Source organism: Phacochoerus africanus, chromosome 6 (assembly GCF_016906955.1).
Source record: "Phacochoerus africanus isolate WHEZ1 chromosome 6, ROS_Pafr_v1, whole genome shotgun sequence".
NCBI classification, from domain to species: domain Eukaryota; kingdom Metazoa; phylum Chordata; class Mammalia; order Artiodactyla; family Suidae; genus Phacochoerus; species Phacochoerus africanus.
In genome coordinates, this window is record NC_062549.1 from 68,089,042 (window position 1) to 68,102,610 (window position 13,569).

The window sequence follows — 13,569 nt, forward strand, 5'->3', positions numbered from 1 at the left end:
TTTTGCTCCTGGCACCTCAGAAGTGGCAGCTGGTTTGTGGCTTTTGTGTATCTTATTGTTTGTAATTGCCTAAACTGTGCATGTGTGGTTATTTTTAGTCCCTTAAAGTTTCTTCCAGGTGTAAGCATTCAGGTAAAAGGTCCCAGGTTCCAGTTTATCTCATAAGGAAGAATCCTTTGGTAAAAGGACTATAATCACAATTTGTTTTGCTAGGTTTAGGTTTTCACATCATGTTTCTTTGAGGCAAAATATATTCTGCACTGGATTTTTATCAATTTCTTAGAAGTGTTAAACAAGAATTCTAAGAACAGAGACCTGGTTGAAATAAAGAGGCATTTATTTGGGGAATGTTAGGACTGCAGCCCAGGACACACAGATCCAAGGAGCACCTGAATTGTGTTCTGCCAGATTACAAAATGGGGGAAGTATACAAAGGCAGAAAACCATAAGATTATATAAATTGTCTGTCAAGAATTAGGATTTGAGGGGGCAAGAAGGGTGCTTCCTAAACAAGGACTGTTTGGGGACTGAAAAAATCACATAGCTGAGAAAGGTGGGGGGGAGATATGTTTGAAACTTCAAAGATTGCAGCTAGCAGCTGCTAGGACATATTGTTTTGAAAGCAGCTGGTGGTGTCCTTGAGTTAGACACAGTTCAAAAAATTCAAGTTCTCAGTGAGTAGGAAACCACACCCAATAATGGCCACCCAGCTCAATTCTAGATGCCTTTACCAGAGTTAATCCATTTTTATTTTTAAATGATTTAAAATGTCATCAACTTACAGTGTTTAAATGAGAGACGTGTCTTTCACTGATTCAATCTTTTAATTATATGCTTTCATGTGCATTTTTTCTGGCAAGAAGATCAACACCCCGTTTCCTCTAGACCTAAGCTTAGTACTATGCAGCCAGGGCTCAATACATCATGATCAAAAGAAAAAAGTGTAATAAAACACAAAGCATGAAAATCAATAGCAATTTACATGTTCATAAATAAGGCAAGCGACTGCTTTATGAATGCTTTTCCTTAACCTTCTACTATTATCAATAAATATAGTAATAAGAGCTATTGTTATAATATAGGGGACATACAACAGCTTCTTTTTTTTCCGGGTAACTAGTTCTTTTCTGAGTGTTAAAAGGTCGAATCCAGCTACCCTTACTCTAAGGTGGGGGGGTGGTGTCCTATACCACCAGTTTTTTAAGTACTTAACTACGTGAGGGAGTAGAAGACCAAGCGAATGTAACTGGGAATGGGGGACTCTTTCTTTTTAGAGCGTTTTCTGCTTGCTTAAATCCATTACAAACTGGTAGATTAATCACTTACATATTCAAGGAAATAGCACACAGCGAGGTCCTCAGGAGCCCTGAAATCCTCTGTGGAAACCCCGAAAGCAGTGCCGCTCGGGATAAACCAGCGAGCTGGCAGGCGCGCCGCTGCAGGGAGGCCGGGTGGGGGGTGGAGCCAAGGGCCGGAAGGGGCGGGGCTAGCCTGGAGCGCCAGAGCGCCCAAGCGCCGCGGGCGGCCGCGTGGGCCGGGGGGCGGTTACTTTTCCGCCTGTAGCTGGAGGAGACAGGCTCCTGAGTCACCGTCGGCCTTGCGCGAGGGGCGGCAGTGCCTGCGGCCCGTCGCCGGGCTCTTCGTGTCGGGGGTCCCCGCGGAGTTAAGTCCGCTTCCTGCCGGGAACCCGACTCTGTGCCAGAGCCCATGAATCAGCCTCGGGCCCCTCCGCTCTGTGGGTCCAGGGCCCCGGGCCCCGGTACCTTTCGGGGTGCAGCCGAGTGGTCGGCGTGGCCTCAGCTTCAAGGTCATCCCGGGAGGCCACCTTCTCCCCAGCTCTGGTGGACGCAGCCTTGAGCTTTCCTCCGCGCCTTCTGCTCAGTCGCATTTTGTGAGTAACCGTTACCTGCAAGTCTTAGCTGACCCTTCTCTGTAGTAAACCCTGATTTCGCTTGTTCTCAGCCCAAACTAATTAAGGGCCCTCTGTGATTTTGTTCCGAGGCGGCTGGAAGGTAGGGCGGGTGGTTTCGCGCTCCGCCTAGGCCTTGGCTGGAGCCCTTTGTATCCGCAGTAAAGCTTTGTGTGTGGCCTAGACCGATTCAGGAATGGGCGCTCATTTATCCTTAGGGAAAGTTCTATAAAAGGGGGAGGGATTAGCTCTTAGATATTAAGACAATCTTAACTGGACTCTAACTGGTTTTTAAATTTAACACAGCAGTTTACCTCCTTGCAATGAATTGTGGTCTTGACACAGTGGATCATCGTTGGCGTTTGTTCCTGGATGTTCATTTGTAAATACGTTCTAGAGACGTGGCTTTGAAGTTGCAGAACAGTATGTCCGGTCTAGAAGGCGCTTAGGCTGTAAATGCCTGCTATATATACCTTTAGATGCTTGGGTTTACATAGAGATGTGTATTTCTGGACATAATACAGAAAAAATTGGTCAACACCTGGGAGACTGAAAGAACTTTTGCTTGTTAAAAAGCAAGTTATAATGAATACCTTAATACCTCGTCGATGAGATTTGCTATAGTCCTGTGGGGTTTTTTTCCTCCCCAGAATTTGAAGTACACGTTGTTTCATCTAAAACAATATAGCAGTTAACTGTCAATAGGGCAAATGTGATGGCTTAAAGTAGTATCTATTTGATATTACAGTCAGTCATCCTTTTTGAGGCCTAAGTGGCTTGAATCATGTTTTCATTGCTAAGTGTTGGAATTTTTAAAAATTTTACAAAATGTTTGATTAAAAATGTGATAATGTATATCAGTCCTTAGGTATGATAAATTGATAAATACACGGGAGCCCAAAGATGCATTTAAGAACGGGAATATTAGGAGTTCCCATTGTGGCTCAGTGGTTAACGAACCTGACTGGTATCCATGAGGACGCAGGTTCGAACCCTGGCCTTGCTCAGTGGGTTAAGGATTCAGCGTTGCCATGAGCTGTGGTGTAGGTTGCAGACTCAGCTCAGATCTTTCATTGCTGTGGCTGTGGTGTAGGCCAGCAACTACATCTCTGATTTGACCCCTGGCCTGGGAACCTCCAGCCTCGGTTGCTGCTCTAAAAAGACAAAAGACCAAAAAAAAAAAAAAAAACTGGAATATTAGCATCTATTTGCTTCCCTTCCATCCTGAGGTACCCATCATCTGGGATTTTGTGCCCAGACTCAATTTTTAGAGGGGTGTAGGATGGATAGCAGTTTTATTATACATACATGTCCCTAAACTTTCTTTTTGTTTGTTTTAGGCTTTACACAAATGGGACTTGCATGTAATTGTCAGAAATGCCATGAGTAATATGTTTAACTGAAATTTTCCAAGTTGTAATTATTCATAACCAGTAATTTGGGTTCTGGATATTATGTGAAATATTTCAGGATTTCAAAATTTGAAAATGATAAATTGTTTTGCAAGGTCCGACATTTGATATGTCTTCATAAATCATTTCCAGTTGCTATCTGGTTCAATGATTTATCCTCCTGGGGTGTCTTAGGACATGATCTGTGGCCCTGATCATGCCCTTTGCAATACATAAGGGACTTAATTCTCCAGGACTATGTCCAGTAATGATGTCAACATAATGCATCTCTGCTTCAAAATAGTATTAGATCTGCCACGATATGCTTTTAGTTGGAGGTCTGCACACTTGTTTTTATATATCTAACCTTTAACCTGGCTCATCTCATCTTGTCAAGCTCTGAGACAGAAAAGCAATGGCTGGCTACCCATTAGAACCATCATGTCTTAAAATCTATACTACCACAGTAAAGAACATCATAAATATAGCCACCATTTTTCCTCATGCTAATACATCTATTTCCAGCTTGGAAAAATCATTTATGGAATTATTAGGGCCTAAATAGTTAAAAGGACTAACATATATTCAAATCATTATAGATATTTAAAATTTTGGATTTATCAGATTTGACTGCCAGAAAAGTATAATTAAGCAGCAAGCACATTCTTTTGTTCCTTCAAATATGTGTTAAACAACAGATAGAAAATTATTCCACTATATAGTCTTTATTGTTAGTGGTTTTTATTAAAAAGTTGATTGGAGTCAGGAAGATTGTTTTGTTTTTTTAATGGCTCCTGATAAGAACAGGAAAAAAATCTTACTGGACCATACTGCATATAAGACTCCAAACAAGTAGATGCAAGAACAACTGAGAATTCACAGTGATATATATTTAATTTCTAGGCACAACAGAACTCCTAAGTTGAAGATGAATGAAGGTCATCTTCAGATAAATGTTTTCTAAAATTTGCCATAGAGGATGGCTATGAAAAAAACCACTAGGAGGACAACTGCATGTTACAAGGTACCAAAGGTTATAATGTTAAATTGTGTGCTTTTTTATGTTTGTGGTATTATTCCTGAACAGTACCAAAAATGTTTAATAACTGGCATAATGATGACTCAAATTACTTTTTGCCGTTTACCCAGCTGAGGGTGACTTTGAAGAAATAATTTCAAGACTGAGATGCCAGTAACCCATGTTATGTGAATTACTTAAATATAATGCAGTTCTTATTAAAATAGGTGAAATGTTCTTTTCAACATACAGGTACCTGCAGATGAATGTTCAAGTCCTTAGCATTAGTGTAGAAATACTTCATTGCCTCAAGTAAGTAAATAAGATTTGTCAAATAACCAAATTTATTGATAACTTGAAACTATCTGATAAAACTCCAAAGGGCTGGGGCCATTTCCTTTTAAAAATGCCTTTGTGAGTCAGCTGTATGATTTTCTCTGTGTTTTGAGAATGGAATGATTTTTACTATTTCTGATTTTTTTTTTTCCAGAGATGTGGCATACAGCATTTCGGAAGAAAAAATGAACTGATCAAGAAGACATGAAGCAAATGACGAAAAATTAATAATTTTATTTAACATTGATCATCTCACAATAAATTATGTAGAAAAATACAAATTCAAATTATTAATTGCGGGACAATAAAGCCTGTTATCTTTAAAGTATATAAAGTCTTTAAAGAGCTTCATTTTCATAGTTTCTAGTCAGACTTGTTTTTAACATACCTTAGGGATAATGTATTCTTGTCAATAACTAGCTCCTCTGTGGATAGTGACTCTCTCTGAAGTGGCAGGTGGGAGGTAGCTGGGGAGACATTTTTAGTACATCCAGTTCTCATACACTTTCTTGCTTTAGGGGATTTCTAGAGAGGTCCTAATCACTAGGTACTAGATAATTGCATACTAGGGTCTCCCTTTCAGAACCTGTCTTGATAACTGGAAAACAAGCACAGTTGACTAACTACAAGGAGGCACAAACTCTCATTGAAGTAAAAAATCCAGGTATAGCCTTACCATCTGCCCTTTGTATCCAAGGTTCCACATCCTCTGATTCAATCAGCTGCAAATTGTATGCTGTAGTATGTACTGAAAAAAAAACAAAAAACAACTCCTCCCTTTCTGTGGACCCATGCAGTTCGAACTGGTGTTCAGATTTTAACTAGTTTAGATTTCCAAAATTCCTTAATAAATTACCCCTTACAAGTAAAGCTTTCACCTGTGACCTACAGATTTTTTAATTTTATTCTTGGTTTGCTTTTACATTCGTGAAGAAAAAAGTTCTAATCCTGGTTCAGGTAAATAATATGCTAGATTAAGACGAGTAGTGACTGGACAGTCTGTTCAGGGGTTACAAACTTCAAATTTATAAGAGTTTGAAAACAACTGAAATCCTATCCAGGTGAAGATTTAAATTTAGCTAAATCTTAACTTTTCCCCTGTTGAGTCCCACAGTACACAAATTCTTTGCTTTTATCGGGGTTATAATTTCAATATGGTAAGTCAAACAGTATAAAGTGTATAGCAGTATCTCTATGATTACATCCCATCAGAAGCAACTTTTGAAATCATTCCACCCTCACTGTTCTCTTGTTTGATCAACAGAATCTGACACTTCACAATTGTAAAATGGAGGCCATTTTATGGATCCCAGTTTGATAAAATGTGTTTTGCCTTCATTCTATAGAGAACAGAAAGCAAATCTGTAAGAAGCCACAAAATAAGGTCTACAATTTGTAATACATAATTTTTTTAAAAAACAGATTTGCCTTTTGAAAACAACACTGTATATGGTCTCTGGCATTAGTAGATATGCAATAAATACTGTTGATGGCTAGGAAATAAAATAAGTCCTGTATCGAGTGAGCGCTGTCTACCTTTATGGTTAAGCTCCATGAAGTACCATTTTCTACAAGAACTGATGTAGTATCTTGGTTAATAAGGCGGCAATTTTATGACATTAACCTTTTAGTGAGTAGAACTGTCTTAAAACTTTTAAAAGTGAAAACAGGGATTTGGGGGTTTTATAAATAAGTATATTTTCTCATGGTGACCCTACCTTTTCAGAGCAGATATTTTCCCTCCAAAAATGAAGGCCAGGGAGTTCCCTTCTGGTGTAGAGGGTTAGGTAACTGTCATCACTGCAACAGCCTGGGTCACTGCTATGGTGTAGTTTCAGTTAGAAGCCCAGAAACAGTGTGCCACAGGTGCAGCCAAAAAAAAAAAAAAAAAAACCCAGAAAACGAAAATGACAAGGTTTGCAATTTGGTTTCTTTGCCTTTCAGTACCTTTCTTGTAACTAGTTAGGTTTAAAGAGCCAATTACAGCTTCTTAATACGATGTAAATTACTTTTTTCATTTAACCTGGTTTAAAAATGGAAAAATTCCAAGGCTTTTCCTGATCCCATAATTAAGGCTTTTAAAACAATACAATGGACGTGTCAATATATAGCAAAGCATGAAAAGTCCTTAAATTGAAGGCTTCTGGTTATATAAATGCTGTTATTTACTCATAAATTTGTCATGTTTGCAAATGTAAGAAAAAAATGGTCTTAAATACTTGTAGAAAGGGAATATATATATATGAATTACGGGGTCACTTTGCTGTACAGCAGAAATCGGCACATTGCAAATAAACAATACTTTAATGAAAAAAATCTAAAAAAAAATAAGTATAGATCTTAAATACTCTCACCAAAGAAATAGCAATTATATGACCTGATGCAAGTATGGTGGTAATCAGTTTGAAATACATAAGTGTATAAAAACATATTATATACTTTAAATTTACACAATATTATATTTCAATTGTACCCTCTAAAGCTGGAAAATTTTTAATTAAAAATTTTAAAAAGTTTCTTCTAAAAATACTATAGGTAAATATTTAATGTATTATTGCCATCTTGTGACAAATAGAGGGAACTACACAAAACTTAACCATTTTTTACATTGCTTACTTTCAATAATCTTTATATTTTTATCTGTGGACCACTGATATACTGGGCTATCCAGGTTTTTTTAAAAATATGATTCCCCTAAATTTTTTTTTGGCCATACCCACAACATGCTGAAGTTGCCCAGCCAAGGATCAAACCCTGTGCTACAGCAGCAACCTGAGCCACAGCAGTGTCAAAGCCAGATCCTTAACCCACTGAACCACCAGGGTACTCCCAAGGATTCTTCTAAATTTTAAATTTCTGCTGTTGGCTTTGAGATTTGGATTAGTGTCTATTAGCAATTAATTTGAAGGAACTATATTTTATATTTGTAAGATGGCATTCTAAAGTACACCTATACATAAGATTATCTGAAGCATTACTTCAAAATCACCCACACATTTTTCCACTGCTTAAATAGAAATGAAAAAACTTTTCCTCAGATTGCTTATTCATCACTAGCAAAAACAGCTGTCCCAGGTCCATATGTGGCAATAAACTGTTGGAGTTGTTGTTGGCACTGAGTCAGATAGATATCCCTTTGTTCTAGATATTCTTCATCATATAGTTCAAATGGAAATACTGCATTTGGAGCAACACAAAATACAGTGGCCCCTAAATGAAGAAGGAAAAAGTACAAATGAGAAATACTTAAACTGCTAAATATGAAATATGCTTTCCATAAAATAGTGAAATTTTTAAAATTAATTTCTGATCGAACAGAGTGTTTCAATAACCATTAATTTTATTTCATTTTTTTAAAATTTTTTGTCTTTTGAGGGCCGTACTTGCGGTCATCTTGTTCCCAGGCTAGGGGTCTAATAGGAGCTGTCGCTGCCAGCTTCCACCAAAGCCACAGCAACACCAGATCTGAGCCTCATCTGAGACCTACACCACAGCTCACCGCAATGAAGGATCGTTAACCCCCTGAACGAGGCCAGGAATCAAACCTGCAACCTCATGATTCCTAGTCGGATTCATTTCCGCCGTGCCATGATGGGAACTCCTTAATAACCATTATTTAAAAAAAAATTTGAGAACAAGGAAACAGGTTCAGTAAATCCACAAACGTACTATGGCCAATGGAAAAAATATACGTTGATGTTTACATTTTCAAGTTTGAAAACTATAGAAATTTGTCAGCTATTGAAATAGTCATGTGAAGTAAGGAGGTGGAAGAAGTAAAGAGATAAGGTATTGGAAAGTAAAGACACAATAATCTTTATTTGATAAAGATAAATCTATGGAATAGAACTGAGAGCCTGGAAATTGCCTCACCTATATGGTTAAATGATTTTTGTTGGGTTTTTTGCTTTTTTTTTTTAAGGCCACACCCATGGCATAGGGAGGTTCCCAGGCTAGGGGTCTAATCAGAGCTTCAGCTGCCAGCCTAAGCCACAGCCACAGCAACGCAGGATCCGAGCCACATCTGCAACCTACATCACAGCTCACAGCAATGCCAGATGGTTAACCCACTGAGTGAGGCCAGGGATCGAACCTGCAACCTCATGGTTACTAATCGGATTCGTTTCCGTTGTGCCACAACAGGAACTCCTGGTTAAATGATTTTTGACAAGGGTGTCAAGACAATTCAATGGAGAAAGAACAGTCTTTCAAAAAAAATAGTGCTCTGAAAATAATATTCACATGCAAAAGAATGAAGTTGGTTCCTTACCTTTCATCATAAGCAAAAGTTAACTCAGTGAATCAAAGACCTACATGTAGAACTAAAACTATAAAACTCTTAGAAAAACACATTGGGGAAATGCTTCATGACACTGAATTTGGCAATGATTCCTATGACATAACACCAAAAGCACAGGCAATGAAAGAAAATAGATAAAACAGACCACATCAAAATTAAAAACTTTTGGCATCAAGAGTTACAATCAACAGAGTGAAAAGGCAACCCATGGAATGGGAGAAAATATTTGCAAATCATGTATCAGATAGTGGGGCTATAACTCCAAGAAAACACCTCATTTTTAAATGGGCAAAAGACTTGAATAGACATTTCTCCACAAAGATATATAAATGGCCAATAAGCACATGAAAAGATGCTCAACATCATTAACCATTAGAAAAAAATGCAAATGAAAACCACAAGATAGTACTTCACACCCATAAGCATGACTACTATCAAAAACTAAACAAAACAGAAGAAAATAAGTGTTGGCAAGGATGTGGAGAAATTGGAACCCTTGTGCACAGTTGGTGGAAATATAAAATGGTACAACCCCTACAGAAAAAAATATGGCCATTCATCAGAAAAATTAAAACAGAATTACAGATTCTGCAATTTGGCTTCTAGGTATACACCCAAAAGAATTGAAAGTAAGGTCTCAAAGATATATTTGCACACTCATGTTCATTAGCAGCATTATTCACAACCTCAGTGTCCACTGATGGGTGAATAATGTATATATGGTGTAAAATGTGGTATGTGTATATATATATATATATATATATAGATAGATATATATATACACACACAGAGAGAGAGACAATGGAATATTATTCAATTTTAGGAAGAAAATTCTAATGCATGCTTACAATATTGATGAACCTTGAGGACATCATGCTAAGTGAAAAAAGCCAGACAAAACAGGACAAATATATGATACCACTTACATGGGGTACCTAGAGAAGTCAAATTCATAGAGGTAGAAAGTAGAATAGTGGCTGCCAGGAGCTGGGGGAAGGGGAATTAGAGGGTTATTGTTTAACGAATATGGATTTTCAGTTTGGGAAAACAAAAAGGTGATAGAGTTGAGTGGTGGCAACAATGTGAATCTCTCCAACACCACAACCCTGTACACTTAAAAATGGTTACGATGGTAAATTTTATGTATATTTTACCACAGTTACAGAAAGCAAAACAAAACAGAACCTTGGACTAATATTGCAGAAGTTAAGCTCTTAAATTGTTTCGCTGATTGTTTCATTGAATAAGTAACAAAAGTTACTGGCTGGGAGTACAGCTGCTAGAGACAGAGCCTGCCTTCCTAGAGTTGCCTGTCATCAGCAAACACTTAAGTGGCCTCAGCCTTCTATGACTGCTCCCTTGACAGCTCTACCTTACCTGAAACCTTGCTGTCCTTTGATAACACTGCTTCCCTTGAGGCTCTCTAAAGTGAAGATCTTTATTCTCAAATGCCCCACATACGAAGAAAAAGTCAGTGCCTAACTTGATGCCGCTTTGCAGCTTCCAGACCATTCTTTCCTTTAGTTAAAAATCTTTACAGAGGTCCCTGCTGGCTCAGCAGGTTAAGGATCAGGCATTGTCACTGCTGTGGCAGGGGTTTGATCCCCGGCCTGGGAACTTCCAAGTGCCATGGTGTGGGCAAAAAAAAAAAAATTCCTCCTGATGTTCAGTGCCTCTTGGGCTTTATCACCCTTTCCTCTTCTACAATGAAGTCATCAACCCGCCTTCAGCACTCGGTTCACAATCTCCCTCTCTGCCCTAAGACCTGTCATTCAGCGATTTCCATGTGAGTGACCATTTAACTCCCAAACTCCAACTGTCCCGATCTTTCCCTCTGCCTCAAACACACATTCCCAAAGTCTAAGGAATCTGAGTATCTCCAGAAACTTACTTCAAAGCCATGAGTTTAAATGTCCCGCTTGCCTACCCTACCTCCTATGCTTTCAGGTCTTCTCTCTCAGAGACCACCAGTTGGCTTCCTTCAATTCACTTCCCTCTCTTAGCCAATTTAAGAGTCCCTCCCTCTGTAGGTTCAAGCTGTTACACATGGAAAGGATAAACCACAAGGTCCTACCATATAGCACAGGGAACTATATTCAATAGCCTTAGATAAACCATGATGGAAAAGAATATGAAAAAGAATGCATATATGTATAACTGAATCACTTTGCTGTACAGTGGAAATTAACACAGCATTATGTCAACTATACTTCAATGAAAAACTAAAAATAAAAAAGTTTAAAAAAGTCTCTCCCTTGCAGTCTCCTCACACCCTTGTCACTCTGCAACACTCTGCCATAATATACCATCTAGCAAAACCTCAGCTCTGCTTGAACCCATCCATTTACTTTGTGCCGGCATTCAGGCTGCTGGGCAAAAAAACACACAACTGGCATTTCTTGGTTTCACTTTAAATGAATCACAGAAACCTGGAGTTCCCGTTGTGGCGCAGTGGTTAACGAATCCGACGAGGAACCATGAGGTTGCGGGTTCGGTCCTTGTCCTTGCTCAGTGGGTTGATGATCCGGCGTTGCCGTGAGCTGTGGTGCAGGTTGCAGACGCGGCTCGGATCACACGTTGCTGTGGCTCTGGTGTAGGCTGGTGGCTACGGCTCTAATTAGACCCCTAGCCTGGGAATCTCCATATGCCGCGGGAGCGGCCCAAGAAATGGCAAAAAGACAAAAATAAAATCAAAATAAAAAATAAATGAATGAATCACAGAAACCTAAAATGGGCAGTTGCACTGCCTGACAACCCTGCCGAGTTTCTCTAACAGTTGCTTTTCTTTTCCCCCACAATGATTATTATATTCCCATATTCTCTCTTCAGACCTTTTGCTTTTAGCTGATGAACTTGTGTAAATATAAGACCAGACCTACATGACTTGATTCCGTATCCATTGTTTTCCCTCCTATAAAATGAAGTGATTCTTTTTTTTTTTTTTTCTCCTTTTGCGGCATATGGTGGGCTAGGGGTCAAATCAGAACTACAGCTGCCAGCCTACACTTTAGCCACAGCAACACTGGTTCTGAGCCACAGCTGTGGCCTATACCGCAACTCATGTCAACGCCTGATCCTTAACTCACTGAGCAAGGCCTGGGATCAAACCCACATCCTCACACATTCTATGTTGAATTCTTAACCCACTAAGCCACAATGTGAACTCCTGAAGTGATTCTTCTATTAGAGGCGTTTACCCTCACATGTTCTCTGGATCCCATCCCCTCTCACCTTTTTAAGGACTTTAATACCTTTGATCTTCCCCTCTTTCTGTGGTATCATTAGCTTACTTTCTACTACACATCATATGATCTATTATCTTCTATATTAAAAAAGAAAAAACTCTTCCTAGACCACACATCCTTCTCCAGCCAATATTCTATTTCCTTTCTCATTTTCACAAATATCTCAAAACAGTCTATGTCTGCCACCTCCATATCCTCAAGTTCTATCCCACCCAAATCCCCACTCCACTGAAATAGTTCTAATCCTGATTTCTATACACTCTAGATTGCCAAATCTAATCTTATTCAAACTCTCAGCACATGATATAGTTGACCACTCCACTCCTTTCTTAAAACACTCTCTCTCTTGGCTTCTGTAATACCACTGCCTCTCAGTCTCCTTTGTCAGTTCTTCCTCAACTCCATTTCTAAATATTGGAATTCTTCAAAGAAAGTCCTGGGGTTCTCTGTGTAGCCTCTCTCTCAGTGATTTTACCTATTCCAGGGCTTTAAGAACCATCTCTGTGCTGATGATTCCTAATTCCTGATTATAATTCTAGGTTATAACTCTCTTCTAAACCCCACATTATTACATCTATCTATTGGTATCTCTATAGGATGCCTCAAACTTATGTCTATAATTTGATTCTCACTCCCCTTTTTTTCTTTCTTCCCAGCACCATGATCCACTCAGTTGCTCGAGGCAGAAACCTGGAAGTTTTCCTTAATTCCTCCCTCTTTCCATTGCCCTACCTTCTAAATCTAATTTATAAGGACAACTATTGATTTCTGCAACCAAGAAAAATATCCCCGAGTAGGTATTAGTTTCCTGCTATGATTAAAGTAACATTTAAGGAGCTCTTAGCATTGTTTTGCTTAAGGCTTAAAAAAGAATATACTTAACTGAAACTCATTATGAAAACAAAAAGTAACTAAAGGTGAAAAAAAAACTTCACATAGTTTTATTTCCGTCAACAAATCCTTTCTTAAATACTTTAAGAAAGTCTTGACAAAATAGTTATCAAATGAAAATAGCCATATTCAGTCACAGGAGTCGTTAATATTATAAAACCAGAGTTTCTAAACTCAAAGTCACACATTTTTGTCTTCTTACTGAAATCTAGTTGTGTCTTAACAGCTTTGCTGGTGATGGCATGTTATAGTAAAATTGACAGCATTTTTTTTCTTCATGATACATAAAATAATGTGTCAGATTTTATCAGGTATATTTTAAAATATAGAATAAGAGAAGAATGTAAATATAAAGCAAATTCAAAACAAAAATACATATTCTCCTTCATATTTATTATTGGTTGGGACCCAGTGTCTTTCTATTTTGGTAAATAAAACTAATTCAGGATGATAATTAACTTTTTCTAGGGGTCATGAAC

General features: G+C 38.4%; 1 protein-coding gene and 1 non-coding gene across 2 annotated transcripts in view; one reads left to right on the forward strand and one right to left on the reverse strand.

Moving 5' to 3' along the window:
- Nucleotides 1–4,405: 4,405 nt before the first annotated feature.
- LOC125130169 (small nucleolar RNA SNORD87) lies at nucleotides 4,406–4,494 on the forward strand. Its single transcript, XR_007135669.1, has one exon. It is a non-coding gene; the product is annotated as a small nucleolar RNA SNORD87 (small nucleolar RNA).
- A 2,814-nt stretch (nucleotides 4,495–7,308) lies between these two features.
- The window catches only part of MCMDC2 (minichromosome maintenance domain containing 2), a 40,147-nt gene continuing 33,886 nt past the window's right edge, over nucleotides 7,309–13,569 (reverse strand). The window contains exon 14 of the mRNA XM_047782962.1: nucleotides 7,309–7,864. Within this exon, the coding sequence (XP_047638918.1) occupies nucleotides 7,698–7,864 (167 nt within the window). The 3' untranslated portion in view covers nucleotides 7,309–7,697. The remainder of the gene's footprint in view (nucleotides 7,865–13,569) is intronic.